At 38.6% G+C, this 26,135-nt stretch overlaps 2 protein-coding genes across 3 annotated transcripts; both read left to right on the top strand.

Annotated features, from left to right (window-relative positions):
* Window positions 1-333: 333 nt before the first annotated feature.
* LOC110100817 (3-ketoacyl-CoA synthase 4-like) lies at window positions 334-20,673 on the top strand. Of its 2 annotated transcripts, XR_002303587.2 has the most exons (3): window positions 334-2,347; window positions 20,015-20,150; window positions 20,253-20,673. XR_002303587.2 is itself a non-coding variant. In XM_020828495.2 (2 exons), the coding sequence occupies exon 1, from the start codon at window positions 755-757 to the stop codon at window positions 2,318-2,320; it is 1,566 nt and encodes a 521-aa protein (XP_020684154.1). In that variant the 5' UTR covers window positions 334-754; the 3' UTR covers window positions 2,321-2,347; window positions 19,890-20,028. The 2 variants fall into 2 exon arrangements, 1 of the variants encoding a protein (XP_020684154.1); XM_020828495.2 differs by lacking the exon at window positions 20,253-20,673 and having other exon boundaries at window positions 19,890-20,028.
* A 2,696-nt stretch (window positions 20,674-23,369) lies between these two features.
* On the top strand, window positions 23,370-25,751 carry LOC110100822. The gene is made up of 3 exons (XM_020828502.1): window positions 23,370-23,681; window positions 23,781-23,869; window positions 23,984-25,751. The coding sequence occupies exons 1-3, from the start codon at window positions 23,370-23,372 to the stop codon at window positions 25,749-25,751; spliced, it is 2,169 nt and encodes a 722-aa protein (XP_020684161.1).
* Window positions 25,752-26,135: the final 384 nt, after the last annotated feature.

Below are 26,135 nucleotides of genomic sequence, written 5' to 3'. Positions count from 1 at the left end.
ATTTCGGGTTCTTTCATTTCGTTATAGGTTTCTTTTGTTAAGCAGCTTTTTGCTGATAAGGTTTTGTTGTCTGCTACATGTTTATTGTGTTACTAGATATTTTTCTTATTGTAATTTCTTCATTTTTCAATAAAATGGGCTAAGGCCTCAAATTTTCCCCCAATTTTTTTTTTTTTTTAGTCAAAATGCAACAGCCCAGCCTCCAGGTTTGGTAACCATGCCATTCAGATCAGAAACCGCGTACAATATTTGAATCTATCGCACGAGACGCAAAGCCAGCCAGAGGCCACAGGAGCCTTGGCTGTGTCCCATTTATTTCCTCTTTCCAAATGTCTTCTTCGGTTATTCCCAAAAAATCCGAACCAACCCGGCCGTCTCGCACGGGCGGCAACACTGATATAGGCGATGACACCGTCGCTAAGCTAAGCCGGGCATCTTTACCCTCCCATCGCCATAACCAACTTGTTAATCTAAACTCTGAGAATTCAGCACAAGAAAATAACGCCCCAGGCGCCGATTGCATCCCATTACCTTTGTTTAACCCTTATTTTTTTTTTATGGTGTCAGTCAATGGTCGCCCTAGGTGCCGTGTGAAACCAAATATCCAACGAGACAATCGCCGAACCCCGCCGAGCTCCACCCCGCCACCCCTCGAGTCCACCTCTGTACAAGTAAGAATCATCACTCTCTCTCGCTCGGAGGAGAGTGGCGAGGGTTTTGTGATTAGACCGATTCGTTACCTTGGTGCCAGGAGATGCAAGGGTCGGCGGCCGAGCAGAAGGACTTACCGGGATGGCCGCCGGCGGTGGAGGCGCGGGGGCAGAGCCGGCGGCTGCCGGACTTCTTGCAGAGCGTAAATCTCAAATACGTCAAGCTAGGTTACCACTATCTAATCACGCATCTGCTTACGCTGCTCGTGATTCCGGTTATGGTGGTGATCCTTGTCGAGGCCTGCCGAACCGATCCCAACGATCTCTGGCAGTTGTGGATCCACCTCCAGTTCAATCTTGTGAGCATTCTCGTTTGCTCCGCCGTCCTAGTCTTTGGCACCACCGTCTACGTTATGACGCGGCCCAGGACGGTCTATCTCGTCGATTACGCTTGCTACCGCCCACCCGACCACCTCCAGGTCCGCTACACGCAGTTCATGGAGCACTCTCGCCTCTGCGGTAACTTCAACGAGTCAGCCCTGGAGTTTCAGCGCAAGATCCTTGAGCGATCCGGCCTAGGTGAGGAGACCTATGTGCCCGATGCCATGCACTATCTTCCCCCGCGCCCATCCATGGCCGCCGCTCGCGACGAAGCCGAGCAGGTTATGTTTGGCTCCCTCGACAAGCTTTTCCGCAACACTGGTGTCAAGCCCAAGGATGTTGGAATCCTTGTCGTCAACTGCAGCCTCTTTAACCCTACCCCATCACTCTCTGCTATGATCGTTAATCGCTACAAGCTACGCGGCAATATCCTCAGCTTCAACCTCGGGGGCATGGGTTGCAGCGCTGGCGTCATCGCCATTGATCTTGCCCGCGACCTCCTCCAGGTCCACCGCAACACCTATGCCGTCGTCGTCAGCACCGAGAACATCACCCAAAACTGGTATTTTGGCAACCGAAAATCTATGCTCATCCCCAACTGTCTTTTCCGCGTCGGAGGCGCCGCCATCCTGCTCTCCAATCGCTCCGCCGACCGCCGCCGTGCCAAGTACCGTCTCATCCATGTCGTGCGCACCCATCGCGGCGCAGATGACAAGGCCTTCCGGTGCGTGTATCAGGAGCAAGATGACGATGGAAAAGTCGGGGTTTCTCTCTCCAAGGACCTCATGGCGATAGCTGGGGGTGCCCTTAAGACCAACATCACCACCCTTGGCCCTCTGGTTCTCCCCATCAGCGAGCAGCTGCTATTTTTTGCCGCCCTAGTAGCCAAGAAGCTGTTCAACTCCAAGGTCAAGCCTTATATCCCTGATTTCAAACTTGCCTTTGAACACTTCTGCATCCACGCCGGAGGCCGGGCAGTTATCGATGAGCTAGAGAAGAATCTTCAGCTCCGGCCAATCCACGTTGAGGCATCGAGGATGACGCTTCATCGATTTGGGAACACTTCTTCCAGCTCTATCTGGTACGAGCTAGCCTATATTGAGGCCAAGGGGAGGATGCGGAGAGGCAACCGGGTTTGGCAAATTGCTTTTGGCAGCGGATTTAAGTGCAACAGTGCAGTTTGGCAGGCGCTCCGGAATGTGAAGCAGTCCCCGGGGGGGCCTTGGGAGGATTGCATCGATAGGTACCCTGTTCAGATAATTGACTGGATTCCTGCTTCGCAGCACTAGCAATAGCAATAACACCACTCTCGCCATGTATGAAACGTATTTTACCATTTTATTTTCATAAAAATATGCTTGGATTAGTCTTAAGATACGAGAAGGATAGTTGATCGACTTCATAATTATGTTTCCAAGCTTATTTCCTTTATTTTTCTATTATAGTACTAGCTTCCGTGTCGTTATCCATCTCTTGTACTTTGTTGCTTATGTACTTGCGGGATCACCGAAATATTTAATGGTTATTGTTAATCTAACTTGGTGAAATATTTCTGTCATCAAACCTTCGTTTACATTTTTTTTTTTTTTTCCGGGACATTTAGGCCATTTAAGGCAAACTCACACACACAACGCATACACATGGACTCGAACCTTGGACCTTTTAGTTGGAAGCCTAAGCTTTCAACCAATAGGCCAAGGAGAGTTGTGTTTCGTTTACATCCGATAAGCTGATTTAGCAAATTTGCATTTTATTGCTGGCTTCCCGTCTATTTGACATCTAGCACTGAAGATGTTTGACATATGAACTCAGATTAGATAGTATAGTTCACCTTTTCCCTATATCAACGAGGCCTGTTTGATCAGATTTTGAGTTTTTAAGGTTGTTGTCATCTTGGCGTGCTTATCTATAAGCCCATCTACTTATTTATTGGGGAAACCATTTAAATTTCATTACATTTGTCTTGACAACTGAACTTGCTTTTGCTAGTATGTTTATAATGGATGCTTATAGGTGATCTCATATTGTATAGCTAGTATGTTTATAATGGATGCCAATATGTTTTTGCTTGTCGAATAATCATGATATGAATCTTTTAATAGATTTGGTTAATGCTAGGGCGTTTCCTAGAAGTAACGTGGTGTATGACCTGAATACTATAAGAATTGTGCAAGAGTCACCGCATCGGCGCCCGGATGCAATGTGAAATAAGCATGGGTTCCCACATCATGGATGGATGTGAGCAAAGAAGCTAGTCTATAAAATTAGAATTAGCATGTGAACTTAGAATATAGGTTCTCTTACAGGCAAATTAATTAAATTAATAAATATTATGATTCGTGAGAAGATAAATATTATATATATTCAGAAAACTAAATGAGTTTGGAGAGAATGCTAATGAGATTGATAGTTTACGATTTAAACTATAGTATTTAGGTAGAACTAATACAAGAAATAGTAAAGATATAATTATTAAAAAGAGTCTAAAGGATAATGTTATAAAAATTATTAAAATTTGAGATAAAATTATAACATTAAAAGTTATTGTTGATGTTAAGATTATTGATATTAGAATTGTTTATATTACTCAAGTTGGTTTGGATATAGATTCGAAATTAAAATTTTAAAATGATTTAGAAGAATTAATATAAATGATACCTCTTGAAGAAAGAGTTTTTATTGAAGGAGATTTAAATGATATGTTGGTAGAGTAGTGAAAGATTTTGAAAACATTCGTGATGGCTATATGTTTAGAGCATTTAATAAAAGTGATAGGATCATATTAGATTTTGCTATAGCTTTTTATTTTATAATTGTTAATTCTTTATTTAAGATAAGAGATGAGCATCTCATCACTTATAAGAATGAATATAGAAAAATTTAAATTGATTATTTTCTTACAAGTAAAATAAATCATTAAGATTGCAAACATTATAATATTTTTATATGTGAAAGTTTATGTACCAGCATCTCTTATTAATTTTGGACTTTAGTGTGAAGGTGTGGACTATCAAAAATAAAATAAAATATTATCTTAGAATTAGATGGTGGCTTTTAAAGAATACTTCAACATCATCAAGCCTTTATCCCACTACGTGGGGTCGGCTATATGAATCCTTTTTCTACATTATGTCCTATTAAGAATCAAATTCTCATTTAAATCTAATAAAAAAAGATTATTTCTAATATTTTCTAATCAAAGTTTTTTTTGATGTACCTCTACCTTTTTTAACATAGGCCATATCTAATACATCTACTCTCCTAATCGGGTCATCACAGGCCGACGTTTTATGTGACCACTAATAAAAATATTTTTGAGAGTAAGATTCACGATTTTAAGATTTTGATTGAGCATATAGAAGTTAATGTTAGTGGAAAAAGTTGCTAGTAATATTAAAATTGTTGCAAAGGATGTGTTTGAAGTATCAAAATAAAAAGCTTATAATATTAAAAGTAATTAGTGGTGGAATTAAAATATGTAAGGAAAGATTGAAAAATAAGAAGTTTTGTTATAAAAATTAGTTTAGATGGAAAAACTTAAAATATTGTGAAATATATAAAATGGTCTGTGAGGAGCTTATGAAAGCAATATATGATATAAATAATTTAGCTTTTAATGATTTATATAATAAATTAGATAGTAAGTTGGGTGAAAGATCTATGCATAAGTTAGCAAAGCAAAAATATAGGAGAAGTAATAATTTAGTTCAAAAAAGTATAGAGAGAATAAGAAGGATCTACATATGATATTTAGTGATTTAGAGAAAGAATGTGATAAAGTTCCAAAAGCAGTGCTTTGAAGAGTTCTACAAAAGAAATGTGTTAATAATGCTTATATTCTTTTTTTTTTAATTTGTTAATAATGCTTATAATCAAGTTATTAAGGGTATGCATATTAGAGCTGTTACTTGTATTCAAACATAAGATGATTTAACCAGGTATTTTTCTATTTCAGTTGGATTACATCAAGGTTCAGCTTTAATCCCATATCTTTTTCCTTTGGTCATGGATGTTCTTATTAGACATTTGTAAGAGGAAGTTTCCTGGTGTATGCTTTTTGCTGATGATATTGTTCTTGTTAATAAGACTAGCAAGATAATTGAATGAAAGCTTGAGTTGTGGAGGTCAATCTTAGAGTCTAAAGGTTTTTGTTGGAGTAGATCTAAAACTAAATATATGGAGTGTATTTTTTATAGTTTAAATCTAATGGAGAGATTGTGACTTTGGGCGATAAATTCATGGATGTTCTTATTGTTACACCGCTGGATAACGGGAGCCAAATGCAAGGCCCAGACCAGGAGAAAAGCTGGGCAGGAGCTAGCAGAGCAGGGAAGGGGGTTCAACCCTCCTTGTGGGGCCCAACAAAGCTGTAATTCAATATGTAAGAAGGAGAAATCGAGGGAGAGATATTTGAGAATATTTTAATTTGAATTGGAAGGGGATTATTTCTGGAAAGAGATCCAATTTGATTTCAAATTTGAGAGGAAATTATTTAACGAAAGGGGGATGATTTGGGAGGAAATTAGGGGATCCTATTTAGGGCAACTGTGTTATTTTCAGATTATGCAATTTGTTTTCGGCTGTGGCTTTCTTTGTGAGTTTTCTAGCGATGTTTAGGGTTTGTGGAAAAGCCGATCTACCTCTTCAATAGTAGATCACTTGTATCTTTCTTTCTTGTTGAAGAGATAATCAAAATCAGTCCCTAGCATCGTATTCCTGTAGTTTCTACTTGATTCATTTTGTTGTTTTTACTTTCAAGACCCATCAAATTGGTGTCAGAGCCAGATTTTGGAGAGATGGCGGCAAAAAGGTGGATGTGTTGGAAGTTAAATTGGAGCAGATCAAATTTGGGATGGAGGAAATGTTATCAACCATCGAAGGAAGGTTTACCACCATGGAAGGTCAATTTGGAGGAATGTAGGAGATGATGATGAAGCTCATTGAGATGCAATCTAAAACTCCACCAGTGTTTCTGGTTGCTGACCCTCACGACGATGTGGTCGGGATCCCCTTGGCCGAATTTAAGGGAAAAGATATCGGATAAGAAGATTTCGATGACGAAAGTTTCTTTCATTATGAGCCACCTTGTAGGGCTCCGATAAGGGGCAAAATAGGGTTTCTGGATGGGGGGTAGAAGGATGGGAGTTTTGTGGTAGAAATGCTGGGGTGTTCAACTACTACGGGAGGTTTTTTGGGTAAGCGGAATGGATAATCAGAGAAGGAGAGGGATGAGCCGAGTCGAGCCATATGAGACGGATGGAGAAAAGGTATAGAGGATTCACACCCTTGAACTTGGGGGGAACCGTTGGTAGGAGAGAAAATTGGGGTGGAAATGCTAGTGTGAGGAATTTGAAGATGCCGGTATTCGAAGGGGAGGATGCCTATGGGTGGGTATATCAGGTAGAGAGGTATTTTGCGGTTAATGGGTTGATAGAGGAATAGAAGCTTACAACCGTAGGGTTATGTTTGCAAGGGAAAACCCTTGCTTTGTTCTAGTGGAGGGAGGCTAGATATTCAATGTGTTCATGGGAGGAGTTTAAGGATTGTTTCTTGAAACATTTTCGAGCCATTCAAGAAGGAGACCTATACGAGCAATTCCTTGCATTGACTTAGGAGGGTGGCGTCATGGAGTATAGGGAGAGATTTGAGTTGTTGTCGGGGAGGTACAAGAGAACCTTCGATAGTTGAGACCGAGGAGGTTAAAGGAGACAATGCAGTTAGCCCAGATATCATAGGATTGGAGACAGATGGAGAGGATCAATAAGAGCGGGGTTGTAGGAGGCTCTTATAGAAGTATTTCAACTTCACTAGTACCACGGATGCAGATGTTGTCATTTCAGTGGGATATGCCAATGGAGAAGAGTTGGAGGGTTCGCCTTGGGGCCAACTTCAAGTGCCTCATGGAGGCTAAGGTGTAGGACAAGAGAGTGAAGGGACTGTGCTTCCGTTGAGACGAAAAATATACATCGAGCCATCGCTGCAAAGACTTCATACTCCAGGTCCTTATGGTTTGTGTTGAGGAGGAGACCGTCAGCGAGGATTCGATGGAGGAAGTAGAAGCGGGTGTGAAACACTTACACCTTGATGTGGAGAAACTGTCCCTCAATTCAATAGTGAGATTTACTTAAAGTCATTCAATGAAGGTAGGGGGCCGATCAGGGAGCAGCCACTGGAGGCCTTCGTGGATAGTGGGGCTAATCGTAACTTCATCTACATTTAGGTCATGGACCAGTTGGGGTTAAAGTTGTTAGATATAGGGAGCTTTGAAGTTATGACTGGAACAGGAAAGGTGGAGAGGAGTGTGCGCTAAGAACGTTCGCGTCCCGTCCTCCTCGCGCCTTCATTTTTTTGCTTTTGAGGGGAGTTTTAATGAATTAAGTTTAAGGGTAAATTTTCAGAAGGCAGATTGGGATTGTAGATAAGACTCTACCCAGATATTTTACCTCATTAAGATTGGTCGTCAAATGAATACATCGTATTCGTAGATACGTTATATCCAATATATAATAACAACATTGATTTGGTATTTGAATGTTTGATATATAAAATTGAAAATTTCACCATCTTGCACTTAAATGGATTGTGGGGGAATGATGATGAGCACGATCAAGATCCCATTATTTTATCATCCCGAGCTATCGTGGTCCCTGTTTACTTAGTCATAGGAGGTAGTCGACTCAACCTGATAGAAGGATTCTTTGTTAGCAACCATGGGTTGCGTCATCAAAGGGTTCTTTGTAGATTTGGGGTGGATGTTTGTTTAAGGGAATAAATTTGAATCCACCTTAGCTGACATAGGGCTTTATGTCATAGCAATCATAACTTATTGATTAATATCTCAATAATTTGATGCCATTGGGAGCATACGAGTGCTGATTATGATCGTAATATAATGGTGCCATTTTGTGGCGAACCAACCAGTTCAGAGGGTTCCGGTTATAACCGTTTACCTATGGTGCCATTCAGCAGCGAAACCCATGTTGTTGTGCCATTTGATGGCGAAACTACCGGTTAGAGGACACGTGCCACGTCCTTACTGATAATTACATGCTAAGAGTGAATCTTAGTGATATTCCTGACTAGATATTAGCTCTTTGCGATTTGAACTTATTTTCAAATTTATCCACCCCGACAAACTATTGCAAAGGGTGGATGGGAGAGTCGACGAGAAGAAGCTGTGGGAGTTTCGTGCATGAGAAAGAGCAGAGAGGTCGAGGAGGGAGAAGGGCCAAGCGTGTGTGAGTTGTGGAAGAATCGAAAACTCTTGCCTTCACTTTTGATTCAACAACGAGGTTGTCATGCGAAGGTAGTGGAACCTATCCTTTGTGCAAGATGTCGGACGTCTAGAGGAGGATACGCTATGCTCAGTATCTGACGATCGTTAGATAGCCAAATTCATGTAGAGCATGTCGTGGTGTCGAATTAATATGCTGGATTTAATGTTTTTTTGTTTTTTCATTTACAGGTCAAAAAATCCCTCCTCAACAAATGTGTTATGCATCTAAAATAAATCACATTTTTCTCATGCTAATTGACCTTGTGAATTTCCAAATATTTGTTTTGGATGTCACACTTAGGGTTTTCATTTAGCGGATCTCTAAAAGTTTGTTTGGATGTCATGCTAGTTTTCTTACTCTATAAATCTTTAGATGCACTTATTGTCAGTAATATGATTGACATGTTGGCCTCAATCAAGTATAGGCCCATATGATAGTGATAAAGCACATCATACTTAGGTCCTTAGAGCATCACTTTATAAACTTACAGTTATAGATAACACTACCACTCCTTTGTTTTCTTTTAATACCCTTGTCACTTTAATTTCTTTCATATTTATAACTACTTAATATTTTTCTCTGCCGCCATCATGCGTAGATGTAATATTTTTGCAGCATAATCGCCGGTGTTGTTCAGTATTTGCCTGAGCTTTGCAAATTAATCAACTGGCAAGACTTTGCTACCTTAGGTACTGATTGTTTATTGGCAAGATTTTAAATATTTTTTTAGGAATTTTGATACGTGGCATGATGTCGACCCATATAAATATTTAAAATGTCCCCAGTCTTTAGGGGCATTTGTAAGTGCCATTCAAAATACTATTTTCACAGTTTTAGTTCGAGTCCTGAAATTTTGGTTTATTCAGCCCTATGCTTTATGTAACATACTTGGTGAAATATTTCCTGATTTGTTTTTGCTAACTTGTTAGGAGATTTGTATATCTTCTGCCCTATGCTTCTTATTTTGGTGGGCTTGACGAAGGCGTAGATGATGATGACTTTAACCCTTTATGATTACGTCAGGTCGGCAAAAAGAGTTCTTCGGTCCTTTATTTTATGCTTTGGTGGACTTGTTAAAGAAGAAACTATTCAATCCTCGCTTTATGATTTACGAATTTGTTGAAGGATTTGTAGGTTTCAAATTGAACTGGGAATACAAGATGTAGGTAGTATTCTGATCCTTAACTGGTCGGGAAGAGTTAAATTTGGGTTATTTGAGTTCATCAGATTAAAAGAGCTAAGGCTTGATAGCCTTCGTTATTCGATCTTTAAAATAGGGTTCCACTGCTATGACTTTTCTTGTAGCTTGTTGAGTAGATGGAACTGCTAGCGACTCAGCCACATCTGGGCTTGTTGAGTCCAACCTCATACACTCGTTCAGGCCTTAGACTTGAGCTATGGAGAAATGCGCTCCCCAAGATGAGTTTGCTAAAGTTTGCGGATTTGAAGTCAACCTTTGTGGTTGTAGGTTTCAAAGCCTACACACATTCCACTTTCTAACATTAATAGATCATTTATGGTAGAGACGATTGCATCAGAATACATATTAGGGGCAATGCTCATACATTATCATCGACCATTGCTTTTTTCATTTAGGTGTTCACTATCATGGAGAGGTTAAAGTTGGTATATGAGTGGGAGTTGATGACGATTGTATTGGCCATCCAAAAATGGTGATCTTATTTTTTGGGGCAACATTTTATCGTTATGATAGACCAAATGAGTTTGAATTATTTACTGGAGCGAGGATGATGACTGAGGAGCATTAGAGGTGGTTATCCAAGTTTTTAAGATATGACTTCAAGATTCAGTATCGCCCAAGAAGTGATAACAAGGCCGCAGATGCACTATCACTGGAAGATGGATGAGCCACATATGACAGCTCTGTTAGTTCCTATAGTCTTAAATTGGTAAGCCCTGAGATAGGACAGCGAATGGGATTAGAGTTCGAGGAGGATCAGAGTTGAGTTGATATAGGACCCAAACAATCATCTTAATTACATAGTGAGGGGGGCTCAACTGTTATATCAGGGGTGATTCATTTTACTAAGGGAATCAAGGTACATCCCCAAGATATTGTAGGAGTTTCGTGGCAGTGCAGTTGGAGGACATTTATGAGCTTAGAAAACCTATAGCCGACTGTTAGCGAAATTATATTGGGTAGGGATGTGCTGCGATGTAGAGGATTGGGTAGCGATATATGATGTGTGCCAGAGAAGTACATGGCCATGACACCAAGAGGGTTACTAGAGCCTCTAGCTCTTCCAAAGAGGGTGTGGGAGGCAGTGACGATGGATTTCATCGAGGGGTTGCCGCATTTAGAGGGATTTACTGTGATACTGGTAGTAGTTGATGTCTGAGAAAGTATGCATACTTCATCCCTCTGAAGAAGCCCTACACCGCGGTCTCTGTAGCTATTGCTTTTATACAAGATGTGGTGTGCTTAAATGGATTTTTAGAATCCATTGTGTTAGATAAAGACAAGGTATTCCTTGGTCACTTTTGGAAGGAGCTGTTTTATTTATAGGGGATAATCCTAAAGCGAAACACTGCGTACCATCCCCAGGCAGATGGGCAGATTGAGGTGGTTATCAGAAGTGTAGATACCTATTTGAGATACTTTGTATCAAATACGTTGAAGAGTTGGGCAAAGTGGATTGCTTGGGTTTGATATTGGTACAACACCTCGTACCATTCAACAACAAACTACCTCTTTCAGGATTCTCTACGGGAGAGATCCACCTCATTTGATTCATTATGGACATACCACTACACCAGTATCCAGTGTAGATCAGTACTTAGAGGAGAGGGACAGGGTATTATCTTAGCTCAAGGAACATCTGTTGAAAGCCCAACAGATCATGAAAAGGAAGGATGATGAGCACAAGAGAGAAGTATACTTCGAGCGATGAGACATGGTTTACTTAAAGTTGAGACCCTAAAAGCAGAAGACACTAGCTAGGAGGAGGAACGAGAAATTGTCCCCATAATAGTTTGGGCTTTGTGAGATTTTGGAATGTATTGGAGTAGTGGCCTATCAATTGAGGCTACCACCTTCATCAGCATTGCACCGCACCCAATATTTCATGTCTTGCAGTTGAGGAGGGCAATAGGAGATCACACTTCATCTTCACCAACATGACTTTGACATAAGACATGAATGTCATTTTGGAACCCCTAGAAGTAGAAGGGGTGCACTGAGGAGAGATAGGCATAGGACGTACTCATCAAGTGTAAGGATTTGCCAGAGTACAAAGCCATATGGGAGCCATACAAGATGATCAAGAAATAGCTCTTATTCTTCCACCTTGAGGACAAGGTGCTACTTTATGTGGAATATTGTTAACCCGTTGGATAGCGAGAGCTAGGCGTATGGCCCAAAGGACCCAAAACCAATAGGAATGCTAGGCGGGAGCCAGCAGAGCAGGGAAGGGGGGCCGGCCCCCCTTGTGGGGCTTAGGAAAGCTGTAATTTAATATGTAATAATAAGAAACTAAGGGAGAGATATTTAGGAAGGTTTTAATTAAAATTAGAAGAGAATTATTTGGGGAAAGAGATCCAAATTGAATTCAAATTTGAGAGAGAATCATTTAGAGAAAGGAGGTTTATTTGGGTTGGAATTGGGGAAGCCTATTTAGGGTAGTTATGTTGCTATTTTTCAGATTATGCAATTTGTATTTGACGTTAGTTTTCTTTGTGAGTTTCTTAGCGGCACCTAGGATTTATGGGAGAGTCGATGTACTTATTGAATAGTAGATCATTATTATCATTCTTTATTGTTGAAGAGAATAAAAATTGGCCCCTATCTTTATATTCATGTATTTTCTACTTGATTTATTTTGTAGTTTTTACCAAGGTTTTAAAGGCGAAATCGGGAATTGAGGCGTTTTTTCTAAACGAGGCCTACGCCCTGTGCGAAATAAGCGCATGCTCCGCCGAATCCAACGAGGCGTAAGCCTCAACGCGCAAATGCTTCGCCTCGCCTTGAGTCGCGTCTCAGTGCGTACGCCTCTTCCGCCTTTTTAATCATTGGTTTTTTACTTCAAAGACGCATCAGTCTACCTTAGAGTCTAAAGGTTTTTGTTTAGTAGATCTAAAATTGAATACATGTGGTGTATTTTTAGTAGTGATATATCTAATGAAGATATTATGACTTTGGGAGATCAAGTCATTAATATGAGTACACGTTTTAGATCTCCGGTTTATTGTTAGAAGTGATGGTGAAATAAATGAGAATATTCTTATTCAAGTTGGATGGTTGAAGTGGAGGAATGCATTGAGCCTGTTGTGTGATAGAAAAATACCTCTCAAACTTAAGGGAAAATTCTATAAGATGATAGTGAGATCTATAATGCTTTATGGAATAGAATATTGATCATTAAAAGAGAAATATAAAATATAGTTAAGTGTTTTAGAGATGAGGATGATCAGGTGAATGAGAGGCTTCACTCTTAGAGACATAATAATGATATATAAGATTAGAGAGTTTCCTTAGTTGGTTTGGACACATAAAATGTCAGCCTTTTGATGACCTGATTAGGAGAGTAGATGCATTAGATTTGACCTATGTGAAGAAAGACAGAGGTAGAGCTATAAAGATTTTGTTGGAAAATATTAGAAATGCTATTTTTGATTAGATTTAAATAAGAATTTGACTCTTAATAGAACATAATGAAGAAAAAAGATTCATTTTCCCGACCTTGTTGAGATTGTTGCAACTTAGTTTTTCGATTGTTGAGATTATTGCAACATGTGTGTTTTTGATGATTCAAAATATTATTGTTTTAATTATAGTTTCTCCTAACATATTTTGGATATATTGTTCTTGTTGTTTGTGTACTAATATTTCAGAAAAATCATACTCCAGATTGTTAAAGACTTCAAATAAGATAGATTATGATTCATTGTAATTGGAGTTTGTATTTTTATTCATTTATTGAGTCTGAGAGAGTGTGATTGTGATTGAGTAACTGTGAACACACACATTAGGGGAGTGATTAAAATTTATAGTTTTTTAAAAGTAATCGTACTGTATGAATTAATTTCATACGGGATGATTTGTTCAGTTATTTCCTCCCACGAGCAGTTAAACAAACTGAAGAAAGAAAATTTTTCAAAGTACTTATCGTACTGTACGAAGGGTTCTTCGTACTTCGTACAGACGACGTCCAGAGTATTAAAAGAGCGGGTCCCTTTTTGTCCCGACGAATTCAAATTTTTTCAACTGATCGTACTGTACGAAACCTTGTTCGGACAGACGATGTCCGGAGTATGAATTGGATGGGTCCCTTTTCGTCTTGACGAATCCCAAATTTTTTTGAACTTTTCGTACTGTACGATCTCCTGTTCGTACAGACGATGTCCAGAGTACGAAAATGTGGGGAACCTTTTCGTCCTGACGAACGCCAAATTTTTCTGAACGGTTTGTACTGTACGATGTCTTATTCGTACAGACGACGTCTAGAGTACGAAAATGTGGGGAACCTTTTCGTCCCGACGAACGCCAAATTTTTCTGAACGGTTTGTACTGTACGATGTCTTATTCGCTGTGGGACAATTGGTTTAACAACCTATACAAATTTAACAGACCTGACATAGGGATAAAAACTTGATGTTATTGTTAATGTAAGGAAGTTGGTAGGCTTGTGACGGGATCTTGTGATCCAGGAAGGATCCCACTGCCAACAATTTTTTCTAATTTTAAGAATATTAAAAATTGATTTAGAAGCTCTTATATGATTCTTAAATTTTGTACAAGATTCTTAGGAGTTCTTAGATGAGATAGATCAAGTTCAACCTCCAAAATTTGTCCAAAGAGGGGTTGGTCACTACCATGAATATGCCAAAAAGAAGATATGGATTGTCGAGCTTGGTATTAAAATAGCAACCAACTTCATTGACAACACAAGAACTGGTTACCTAAAGAAGGGATATATGGAGTTTTTACATGTTTTGCTTGTTTATCATATATTTTATTTGTTTTATATGTTTATTTGTATTTCTTTTTTTCTTACAGTAGTAGGGGTGTAAATGAGTCTAGTCGAGTCGAGTAGTGGTCTTATCGAGCTTATCTCGTTAGTCAGAAGGTCGGCTCGAACTCGAGCTCGAACTTGACTCGTCCCACTTGCAAATGAGCTCGAGCCGGCTCGCGAGCCTCCGTCTAGTTTGCTGCCTCGCAGTCGCGAACTTGCGAAACTCTGCTTCATCCTCTCATCGCTGCCTTGCAGTTGCACACGGTTTGCTGTCTCGCAGTCACGCGGTTCACTGCTTCATAGTTGTGTGTGGTTTGTAGCGTCTCTAGCCCCTGGCCGTTGTGTTGTTGTTCGCCTCAAGTGTAACATTTGAGCTGGAGTTTTAAGTTGAGCGGGACTGCGGGAGTTTAATTTTCAGCGCTAGCTTAACTCAAGCGGGAGTTTTAATTCGAGCGGGAGTTTAATTCTTTTTTTTTGATATTAATAGTTATTTGAGCTGACTTGCAAGCCGAGCCTCATCAAGCTCGAACTCGAGCTCATTTAATAAACGAGTTCGAAGTTGAGCTCGAGCTCAAGCTCGTGGCTCGATAAGCTCGGCTCGCAAGCTCGTTAATGAGTGGAGCTCAAGACGGCTCGACTTATTTACACCCCTAAATAGTAGTTAGCTAATTTTATGGAATTAGTTTCCTATCTTTATTCTATTTTAAGGATATGTTTGTTTGTGTTTGCTTTGTCAAAGCTATTAACCGACATCAAAGTTTTTCTGGCTATTAGAGCTTTGGTGCTTTTGCTTTACATAAAATAAGTAAAAAATAGATATCTAAATTTATCATAAAAACATTTCACCTGCTTTTCGAGAAGCGGAACTTGCAAAAAGCTTAAGCAAATAGACTTTTAAATTTTGAATGCAAAATTTTAGAGGTTAACCTTCGAGTCTAAAGGTTTTTGTTTGAGTAGATTTAAAACCGAATATATGGAGTGTAATTTTAGTAGTAAAAGATCTAGTGGGAGGATTATGACTTTGGGTGATCAAGTCATTAATAAGAGTTCATGTTCTATATATCTTTGGTCTATTGTTCAGAGTGATGGTGAAATAGATGGGGATATTATTAGTAGAAATTAAATTTAAATGGTTGAAGTGAAGGATTGCACCTGACTTGTTGAGTGATAGAAAAGTCGCCCTCAAACTTATGGGAAAATTCATTAAGATGGTCGTGAGATTTGTGATGCTTTATGGTGCATAATGTTGGCCATTAAAAGAGAAGCATAATATTAAGTTAAGTGATGTAGAGATGTAGATGCTCAGGTGCATGAGTGACTTTACTCTTAGAGACAAGATACAAAATGAGCATATATGTGAAAAGGTTGGAGTAGCTCTAGTGGAAGTATAGAGAGTCACCTTAGATGGTTTGGTTACATAAAACGGATTCCTTCCGATGACCCGATTAGGAGAGTAAATGTATTAGAATTGACTTATGTTAAGAAAGGCAGCGGTAGACCTGAAAAACTTCATTAGAAGATATTAGAAATGACATTTTTTTATTAGATTTAAATTGGAATTTGACTCTTAACATGCCATAATGGAGAAAAATGATTCATGTAGCTGACCCCACATAGTGGGATAAACGCTTGATGTTGTTGTTGCTCTAAATTTTTCTTTGAATCTTGATTAATAGAAATCAAGTGTAATTATCGAGGACAAGTGTGAATTGAATGAAGTTTAGTATTTTTAATCCCATTTCCTCTCCCTCCTTTATGAGCTCAACCCTAAGGAACTTGATGCTTGGACCTCTCCTTGTTTTCTATCCACAAAAATTCAGCCATAACTAGAAACCATGTTTCCTAAACCTATAGCACTTGGTGGACAAGACCCAAGAGGAGAATTAATTAACGCTACCTCCAAGTATTTCTTCTTTAAGTTTTGTCCAACTGCAGATTATCTCACCACTATTAGCAGAATTTCAAGGGAAATAAAAAAGATAAAATGAAAAAAATAAGCAAATTGCAAGGAAGAGTTAGAGAAAATATTGTCTAAAGAAAGGTGATGGAGGAGGTTTCCATGAAGTCTAGCTGCCTTATCATGCTATCATGGTACCTAGTCTATAAAGCATTCTCTTAACTGGGTCTTCTCTGTATACTAATCTCTATTTTTTGCGTTTCATGCATTGTACATCAATCAATTTGTGCACTATTATTTTATATAAAAAAAACATATAGTGGCTGTCGACAAATGAATTTCATGCAACAACAATAGGTTTAGTGACATTGGCTAAACAGTAATGCCGACAAAAACAGGGAGTAAAATAGCATTCAGTAGAGAAGGAAGGTGAAAGCAGAGGAGCACTAGCTATAAGGGAACAATGACAAAGGCCTTCTAACCTTCGGTTTTAGTTAAAGTAAAGAAGAGTTTGAATTTCGCAAAATTATTTGGAATCATAGTTTTTAGGGATTTTTGGTAGGAGAGGAAACAGAAAAGGAAAATAAAGAATTTTGGGAGAAATTTTGTTAATGTTACTAGAAAATTTTGGCCTTTAAATATGCATTTATATGATATAATCCACTTATAAACAAACTCTACAAAAAGACAAAAACCCTATCTATAAATAACATACTAGATATGTTCAAATTACCTGATAGTTCATGCTAAAAATTATCATCACTGGCTTATCCAAGCAAGTTTTCAAATCACCACTTATCCTGCTTTAATTTGAATTTCAATCCTACGATCAAGCTTTCAAGGCTTTGATCACTAAGCTTCTAATTGACGATTTGTCTTCATCATTGGATTCCTTGCAATGTTTCATTCGATCTTAATGATATGGTATGAGAATCACCATCATTGGCAATATCCATCAAGAAATTAAAATGTTTAAACTTCAACAAACATAATCCTTTTGATCTTTATCCAATCTGATTGATCACCTATTAGATGAGATCCTAGTTCCTATCCTTTTTATATTGCACATTAAATTAAAATTTATTCTGTTTGTTTTGCCGATCTCCATTTGTGTGTGCTTTTTGCCGATGATATTCTTCTTGTTGATAAGACTAGAGAGGGAGTTGAAGGTAAATTTGAATTATGGAGGTCAACCTTAGAGTCTAAATGTTTCACTTGAATAGATCTAAAATTGAATATATGGAGTATAATTTTAGTAGCAATAGGCCTAGTGAAGGGATTGTGACTTTAGACAATCAAGTCATTAATAAGAGTATAGGTTTTAGATATATTGGATCTATTGTTCAGAGTAATGGTGAAATAGATGAGGATATTATTAGCAGAATTCAAGTTGGATTGATAAAGTTGAGGAATGCATCAAGCTTGTTGTGCGATAGAAAAGCCCCCCTCAAACTTAAGGGAAAATTCTATAAGATTGTGGTGAGACTTGCAATGCTTTATGGTGCTGAATGTTGGCCATTAGAAGAGAAGCATAATACTAAGTTAAGTGTTGCAGAGATGAGGATGCTTAGATGGATGAGTGGCTTTACCCTTAGAGATAGGATACGAAATGAGCATATACGTGAAAAGGTTGGAGTAGCTCCTATGGAAGATAAGATTAGAGAGAGTTACCTTAGATGGTTTGGTCACATTAAACAGAGGCCTTCCGATGACCCGATTAGGAAAGTTGAGGTATTAGATTTGACTTATGTTAAGAAAGGTAGAAGTAGACCTAAAAAGACTTGGTTAGAAAATATTAAAAATGATATTTCTTTATTAGATTTAAATGAGAATTTGACTTTATACAATGACGAAAAAGGATTCATGTAGCCGACTCCACGTAGTGGGACAAAGGCGTGATGTTGTTGTTGATAATATGAATTTTTTGGCAAACATATGGTGGTAGGATTAAGTATTAATTTTTTCCTCTTATTCCTATAAATTTGAAGTCTCAAATAAGTATTTTATTTTTGAATAAAGAATTATTTCTTGAGCTTTCTACTATCCTTGAATGTTTGTCACTCCCACGTAATGTACTGCTTGAATGCATGAGTTCATGATCTTAAGTGGATTTCTAAGGAAAGGACATCAGTGAAATGAAGGGTTTTTACTTCAGTGCATATTAATTTCTTCTCCCTTAGTTATGTTATAATCATCAGAGGTTTGATCTTTGATAGCTGTCTCTTTGCTTTCGTCAATTTTGACAGCAAGGGTGATTAACATATCTAGATCTTGCGTCATATCAACCTCATTTTGTTATTATTATTGCATTTGTGGTCAATAATAATTGCATATTTATCACTATTTACTTGCAAGCAATTTAGTGAAGCATTAGTGTAATTGTCACAGTTTCCCCATTACATTTAGTTTTGAATTATTCCCACAAAAGCTTGCACTCATCCTATAGAAGTTTATTTTTTTTGCATCAGGTGCCATTTCATTGGATGATTTGCGTTACATGAAGTAATCAACCATCCTAGTTTTCTCACAGGACTCGTGAATATAAATAGAAAGAAAATAAATAATACGTCCAAGAGACAAATGGAGAAAAGTGCTCATTGTAGGAGCAAATGATTTCAAAAAAGTTTTTCAATAATTTATCTTGAATGGATTAGTAAATATAAATTGAGTGTGGACTTAATTGCGAAATGATAATTCTAAAATTCAATGGGTAACTAAGAGAGAGGTGAGAGAATATTTGTTAGCGAGAATCAAGAAAATTAGCTAGTTCTTTTTTTTAAAGGATGGCTAATTACTTTAAAATGTTGGAAGATTTGGATAAGAATTCTTAAATTTGTGCATTGTGGATAGATGTGTATATGATCCTATTTTTCTACAAATAGGAGACGTGTAAGATGTAAAATTTCAAGTTGTAATCGGATAAGTAGGAACCCTTTTAGGATTTGCCGGTTTAGTTGTAGCCCAATCAGTGGCTGCACCACATCCCTTGGCTTTGGCTTTCACTTCTTTTGCCAGTCCCTGTTGTCATATTCCCTGCAACCTCCAGCCAGACCACCTGCTATTTGCCTTTTCAAAATCCGAAAAACAATACCAAAATTGCTGTTTTCCATCACCCAAGCATCGAAATCAAGCTCGCTTCTTGTATTTTTGGAAGAAAACACTAAGGAATCCTAATTCCCTTAACTATTTCATTTAAAACTTGATTTTTTTACCCTAGAAGAGTTCCCAATGTTCCAAAAGCTATAATTCCGTATCATAAATTATTACTAAGTCCTAAATTTAAAGCGAAATGTAACATTGGTCAATTTTCAACTTGTCTTCAATTTTAAATGTTTAAAGTAGGGTGGCTTTTATTTGCTGGATTTGAGAGGCTTGTGTAGTAGGTGGATCTGTGGGCTGTTAGGCATTGTTGGATGTGGAGGTTTCAATCAACATATGAATTTTGCTAAATATTTTATCAGAAGGACGCTGCAGAGTATCCTTGCAGGATGTGTTATAGAAAGTAGATGATTATTAAGTCTAGGATGGCACGTATAGCAGTTACATGGCCTTAATTATTGATGGTACATTGGCATCACATGCCATTGTTTCCTGTCTTGCATCCTCTTCATTCCGTGCTCGTTATTTTTTACCTGAGATGCATTGAGCGCAAATAAGCGAGATGAGGAGTGCTGCAAGAGTCATACGAATGATACATTTTGTTGGGCAGCAGGTTTTTAGGTAAAATCTAAACATGAATGGTGAATCTAGCAGAAATAAGCTGCAATAAAGCCAGCTACTTGTTGATTTCAACATCCTTACAGAGCAGGCATATATGCTGATTTCAGTTGATTTTAGATTCTGTGGACAGCAAAACAGTATATTGTGCCTCAATTCAGGAAGTTCTGCAATAGGATTCAGCATTCCCGCAGCAGGGCCGCAGGTTTGGAGGGTTTGTGGAAGCTAAATAACGGATCATGCATCTATTGAACAGGTCAGAAAGGGGGCTTTAAACTTTACAATGATCAATGGTGTTCCAACTCATGATTATTTCGTCATATTGTCACCTTTCTGCATGTTTACCTTGTTGATGCAGACTGCAGCCGTTCCACCAACCCTGATTTTTTGGTTGCTTTCTACCTCTATCCATGGCTCTTGATCCTCTGATCGCTTATTGTTTCCAACCACAACTTCTGATGATTTGACTGCTTACCGTTGCTGCCTAGGACTCCTGATCTTTAGCTGCTTAATCTTGGTAACCATGGGATCCACTGTTTTTCTATTATGCTGTGGATTTATAGGCTGCAGCTGTTTCTGCCTCTTACTGCACTGTAGCATGGAGAGATTGTTAGTAATTCTACGTTTTAGCTACAATTTAAGTATTGGAGGTTGTTTTTTTTTTTTTTTGTAAATTAAATAAAAGTTTGAGGCATATCTAGAATTCATTGGTTGTTAAATAAAATTTATAGTTGGATGTCTAATTCTTTCTTTTGGGAGTTTTGCTTTATTGGTTGTAAGTGAGAGTATCACAAGTGAATTTTGTTGCAATCTGGATTTATGTTGATTGCATGAATTTTGATCATGTGCGACTTCCTTGACACTTAATTTATTATTCATTTTTGGCAGAAAGCCATATAATTTGGATAAGTGTTCAAAATTTTGTCCTATTTTTTCCTTACTCTTGATCTTATTTATTTTGACTTAACCGTTTTACGTGATATTCTCATAAAGTAAAAGAAACAGCCGAAATGATTCATCTTTGAAAGTTTAGATGCTACTTTGTTTGTCATGCCAAGTCCTATTTTTTATCAACTTTTAGTAATGGAATGCTTCTTTTTAAGCTTTGCCATGCATGCGTCCTTTGGATCTGTACTATTGCTTGGAACTATTGAAATCATCCTTTTCCATTTGGCTCTGGTGGCATTTCCAAAGCTATATATCGTTGTTTTTTTTGACAAAATAAATTATCATCATTTGGAATGGCTCTAATAAACAAAATTTTATTACAAGACTGACAAGGGGAGCAATGAAAATTGATTAACTTTTCCTTGTTATATATTGTAAAGTTATGCTTGTGACCTTGCTTAAAAACCTTCAATTGTTTCTTTCATGTTGATATATTCAAGGTTCACCAAACAATTCAGTGCCCATCACTTCGCCACACTCTTAAACCTCTAGCTTCTTGCCAACTAGCTTGTTTATTCTAGGCCATGCCCTAGGTATAATGTTCTCTTTTTTAACGAATTGGGGTAGAATCGGATGATGTAATAAATAATAATATTATAAAAAATTAATAAAATTAACATAATATATTAGTCAGTTTAATCTAAAAAATTTCATAATTCTAAGATTTTTAATACTAAAAATAAATAAAATTCATAAATATATAATATATTACATAATTTTAAAATTAAATATAAATAATTTTTATATTTATATGTTATATTTAAATATAAATAATTACTAAATTTAAATATCTTCAATTTTTATGTGTTGTTTATATAACTTTTTTTTGTATCCATAGGCTAAGAGCCTACATGGGGTGAATGAATCATGTGGCTATGATCAACTAGAATTTAATATATAAAATTATTAAATTTATTTTTGAAATTATATTCCTAAATATTTTTTTTCAAAGTTATATCATATTTAAATTAATTTATTATTTAATAAAATATTTTATATTAAACAAATTGAACTTGACGTTTAAGAATCGGGCTGATTCAACGGTTGGGCGGTTGAACCGGCGGTTCAAATCGGTTTTCACCGGTTTGATGCTAGCCCGGTTTTCCAAGAGGACCGAATCGACCATAGAACCGGTCAAATCGGTTGGGCCGGCCCGGTTTTCAAAACCATGAAATTTTTTACTAGTTTTAGAAACAGTGCTAAACTTTTATAGTGCCTTTTCAAACACCCTAAAATTTTATGTTTTAATTTGACATGCATGTTTATTATTTTGAAACAAGCCTTGGCTTTTTATTTTTACCCAAATTATAGCCGTGATTTTGTTTTGCATAGTTTTTTTTTTAATTTTTATTTTTAAGTTTGAAATTCTACAGAAATCTCTGAAAGAATAAAATAAAAGGCACAAAGTATTGGAAAAACAAAATAGACAATATAAATGATATTTATTCAAGCATTGAAGTTAACGGTTCAGAGGCAACCAAGGGGCTATGGAGATTCCTCTGCTTATATATATAAAAGAGGCCGTCTATATTTCCTTCTAGGCATAATTTTAGCAAAGCTCATTGAATAAACAATTTCATAATATATTTTTGATAAAACATCACAAAATTAGCTTGATCGGGCACGAATCTCGAGGCAAAAGCTAGTTGGAAACTTCAAAAATTAAATCCGGAAGCACTCGAACTCCGATTTCAGCAAGCTTACAGTCCAACTGAGCATCTCGGAAATACGAACCCAACGACACCAAGTTCACCCCAATTCGAGCCCAAATGAGTCCGAATCAAGGACCCGAAGCCCTGTTGGAAGATTCAAACCGCAATTTGAGTTACCAAACAGACTCCGATTTTGACGAGCTTATACTCGAATTGAACGGCTCGACGAGACGAATCCAACGAGCCCAAGATTGCCGAATTCCGACATCATTAAGGCCTTTAAATATCCAACGAACGGTGCACGATCGAATGATTCAATATCGGCCGTCCATTCAAACCACTCCCTATTCGCCCGTGATCTCACACCTATTTACAAGCCACGCCACTCCAGAAATTCTATAAATTGAGCTCTCATTCTAGACAAAGGGGACTCAAGTGAAGAGAGAGAAGAAGAAGAGAAGAAGAGGAGAAGGAAGAAGCTCCTCCTCGACCACCGCCGGAGCTCTTCCCGCCGCCTGAAGACGCCGGAACTCTGCTGGATTTTCGGGAAACGACGGGAATTTGCAGAACTTTCTAAACTTGTTTGAAGAAACGAATTGTAATTTGATTTCCTCGACTTGTGGGACGAATCAGCCATTTGTAATTTGCAAAACACTAGTGAAATTTTTCAACTGGGCGAGGCCCCGTGGTTTTTTCCCTTTTTGGGTTTTCCACGTATAAATCCCAGTGTTCTTTCATATTCCTGTTTGTGTGTTAAATATACGTGCAACGCTCGGACGTGAATTTACAAACTCTACCGCCGCGTATTTTCTAGCAAGCAATAGTTTGGTGCCGTTTGTGGGAAACAATATCCCACAACTTCAAGTATTGCTACGATGGTTAATAGGCGCAGCTGTCGTTTAGTTGGAGCTTCTTGCTCCAACTCTCGTCAGTCCAGAAATCCATCTATTAACCATAGACGACCAATGTCAGCATCTTTGTATCCTGGGTGGCAGATTGCTGCCGGAGAAGGGACCTCGGGACCTTCTTTGGAAGAAAGAATCCGAAAAATGGAAGAATCTCAGAACGAGATCCTTCAACTCCTGCGAGAGAATCGGCAGCCGACATTGGTACAACAGGAGGAAGTTTTCCTCCCTCAGAATCCACCATGGGCTGAGGATATCCGATTTGAATATCTTCAAGCAGGAGTTCATCTCCCTCCACCTAGAAGATTTTCTCAGTCTCGACAGGATAATAAACCTGCCGATACGGCAAGTTCTACACATCCTCCACCCTCAATTTGACAGCCTCGCATCCTCCCAGATCTCCCTGAAGACTCTGCTCAATCACATGGTGTGGAGCCCCCTTACGACACCCTGCATCACGAACTGCGAAGGTTGGTAAAGGAAGAATTCCCCCAAGGGGATGCGAGACAAACTTTCCGATAGAGAGACTTTCAGGAATCATCACCTCTAACTGAGGCCATACTACAACATCCCATTCCGGCTAGATTTAAGCTACCTAGCATCGAGTCTTACGACGGAACGTCCGACCCGTACGAGCATATCGACCACTACATAACCATTATGCACATTCAGCGAGCCTCGGACGCTCTCCTCTGCCAATTCTTTCCTGCCACTCTCAAAGGACAGGCTCACATATGGTTCTACTCACTTCCGTCAGGGATGATCCCTTCATTTGTGAAATTAGCAAAAGCTTTTGTCGAGCAATTTATAGCCAACCAAAGAATTGCTAAGGATTCCTCTCACCTCTCTGGAATCCGCCAAAACGAAGGAGAATCTTTAAAGGAGTATTTTCAGCGATTCTCCACTGAAGCTCGAAAAATCCCAGGAGTAGATCCTGAACTGTTGAGAGGAGTCTTCCTTGGAAGCCTTCGCCCTGGCCCCTTCTATTCGACACTTATGCACGACAATGTTCCTTCATATACCGATTTAATTCACCGGGTAGAAGCTCAAATCTCGGCAGATGAGGCTTTAAACGCCCATAGGAAACAGTTTGAACAATCTACCGTAAAGCGAAAGGGAGCATTAGGGACATATAATTCTTCCTCGCAACGAAAGAAGCAAGGGAAGAACAATCTACCTCCGAGGCCTCCATTGCCACGACGAGAACCTCGACAGGAGAAAGAGTACACTCCTCTCAATACGTCTCGAGCAAATATGTTAATGGCTGTTCGAGATCAAGATACGGTAAAGTGGCCACATCCCTTGAATCCAAACACAAGAAATCAGGACCAATACTGCCATTTCCATCGCAGTTGTGGCCACACTACAGAAGCCTGTAGACAACTGAAGGAGGAAATTGAAAGGCTTATCCTCCAAGGTTATCTTTGGCAGTTTATTTGGGATCCACCTGCCCGAGAAGAAACTTGTCCCACTGGGGGGCAAGATCGAAAACAGAGGCCACCAGTAAATAATCGAATAACAATTGGAGAAATTGAGATAATAGTTGGAGGCCCTCTGCTATTCGATAAAGTCTTTTTGGCTGTGGATGAAATTCCAACTCTAAAGAAAGCTCGTGTAGATCACACCATCACCTTTGATGATTCCGACTTGGAGGGAGTGAAAACCCCTCACCAAGATCCTCTTGTTGTCAGTGCAGGCATAAGTGACCCATGCTATAATGTTAATAGAATTCTCGTGGACAACGGTAATTCTGTAGACATCCTGTTCTACTTTACCTCCCTCAATTTGGGTCTCGCTAGAGAGAAGCTTCAACCAGCGACAGGTCCCTTATACGGATTTGATAATCGACCTGTGCGAGTAGAAGGGATAATTAGTCTCCCAGTTGTACTTGGAGAATTCTCCCGGCAAGCTACACTCTCTGTCCAGTTTGTCGTTGTAAAGTCTGAATCGGCTTACAAGGATATCTTTGGGAGGCCACTCCAATCAATTTTTGGGATTGTCACATCTATCCCTGACCTCGAGCTAAAGTTCCACACTTCGACAGGAGTTATTGTGGTGTGCGGAGATCAACAAACAGCACAAACCTGCTATCTCAGGCAGGTTAAAACACATCCAACTGATACTCTAAATATTGAGGATTTTGATCTCCGGAATGAAGACATACCTCAGAGAGCCTCTCCAGTAGAAGAACTCACCACTGTATCTATCTCTGAAGAACATCCTCTAAAGACAGTGAAAATTGGGTCACTTCTCTCAGAAGATGAGAAGAAAATATTCATAGATTTTCTACGAGAAAATCAGGATATTTTTACATGGAGTCCGGCGGATATGCCGGGATTGACCCTGAAGTAATTGTACATTCCCTTAAGGTCAATCCGGCGAACAAACCAGCCATCTAGAAGAAACAAAATTTTGCACCAGATTGTCAGCAGGCGATCGAACAAGAGGTGGACAAACTTCTAAAAGCCGAATTCATACGAGAAGTGCATTATCCTACTTGGATGGAAAATGTCGTCTTGGTTCGAAAGGGGAGTGGTGTATGGAGAATGTGCATAGACTATACTGATCTCAACAAGGCCTGCCCAAAAGACAACTTTCCTCTTCCACGCATAGAGCAGTTAGTCGATACCACTTTTGGGCATCAAATGTTGAGTTTCATGGATGCCTACTCTGGTTACAATCAAATCAAGATGAATCCGACTGATGAAGAAGCAACAGCATTTCAAACAGACAGAG

The sequence above is a fragment of the Dendrobium catenatum genome, unplaced genomic scaffold (genome assembly GCF_001605985.2).
Source record: "Dendrobium catenatum unplaced genomic scaffold, ASM160598v2 fragScaff_scaffold_1203, whole genome shotgun sequence".
Taxonomy (NCBI): Eukaryota; Viridiplantae; Streptophyta; class Magnoliopsida; order Asparagales; family Orchidaceae; genus Dendrobium; species Dendrobium catenatum.
Note: the sequence above shows the minus strand (reverse complement) of the source record. Positions and strands in the feature narration are given on the sequence as shown.

Coding starts and splice junctions, on each gene's coding strand:
- LOC110100817 (XM_020828495.2), top strand. CDS start 755: ATGCAAGGGTCGGCGGCCGAGCAGAAGGACTTACCGGGATGGCCGCCG.
- LOC110100822 (XM_020828502.1), top strand. CDS start 23,370: ATGGTTAATAGGCGCAGCTGTCGTTTAGTTGGAGCTTCTTGCTCCAAC. Junction 23,682..23,780: donor TTGAATATCTTCAAGCAGGA/GTTCATCTCCCT, acceptor TCAATTTGACAG/CCTCGCATCCTCCCAGATCT. Junction 23,870..23,983: donor CTGCATCACGAACTGCGAAG/GTTGGTAAAGGA, acceptor CATTCCGGCTAG/ATTTAAGCTACCTAGCATCG.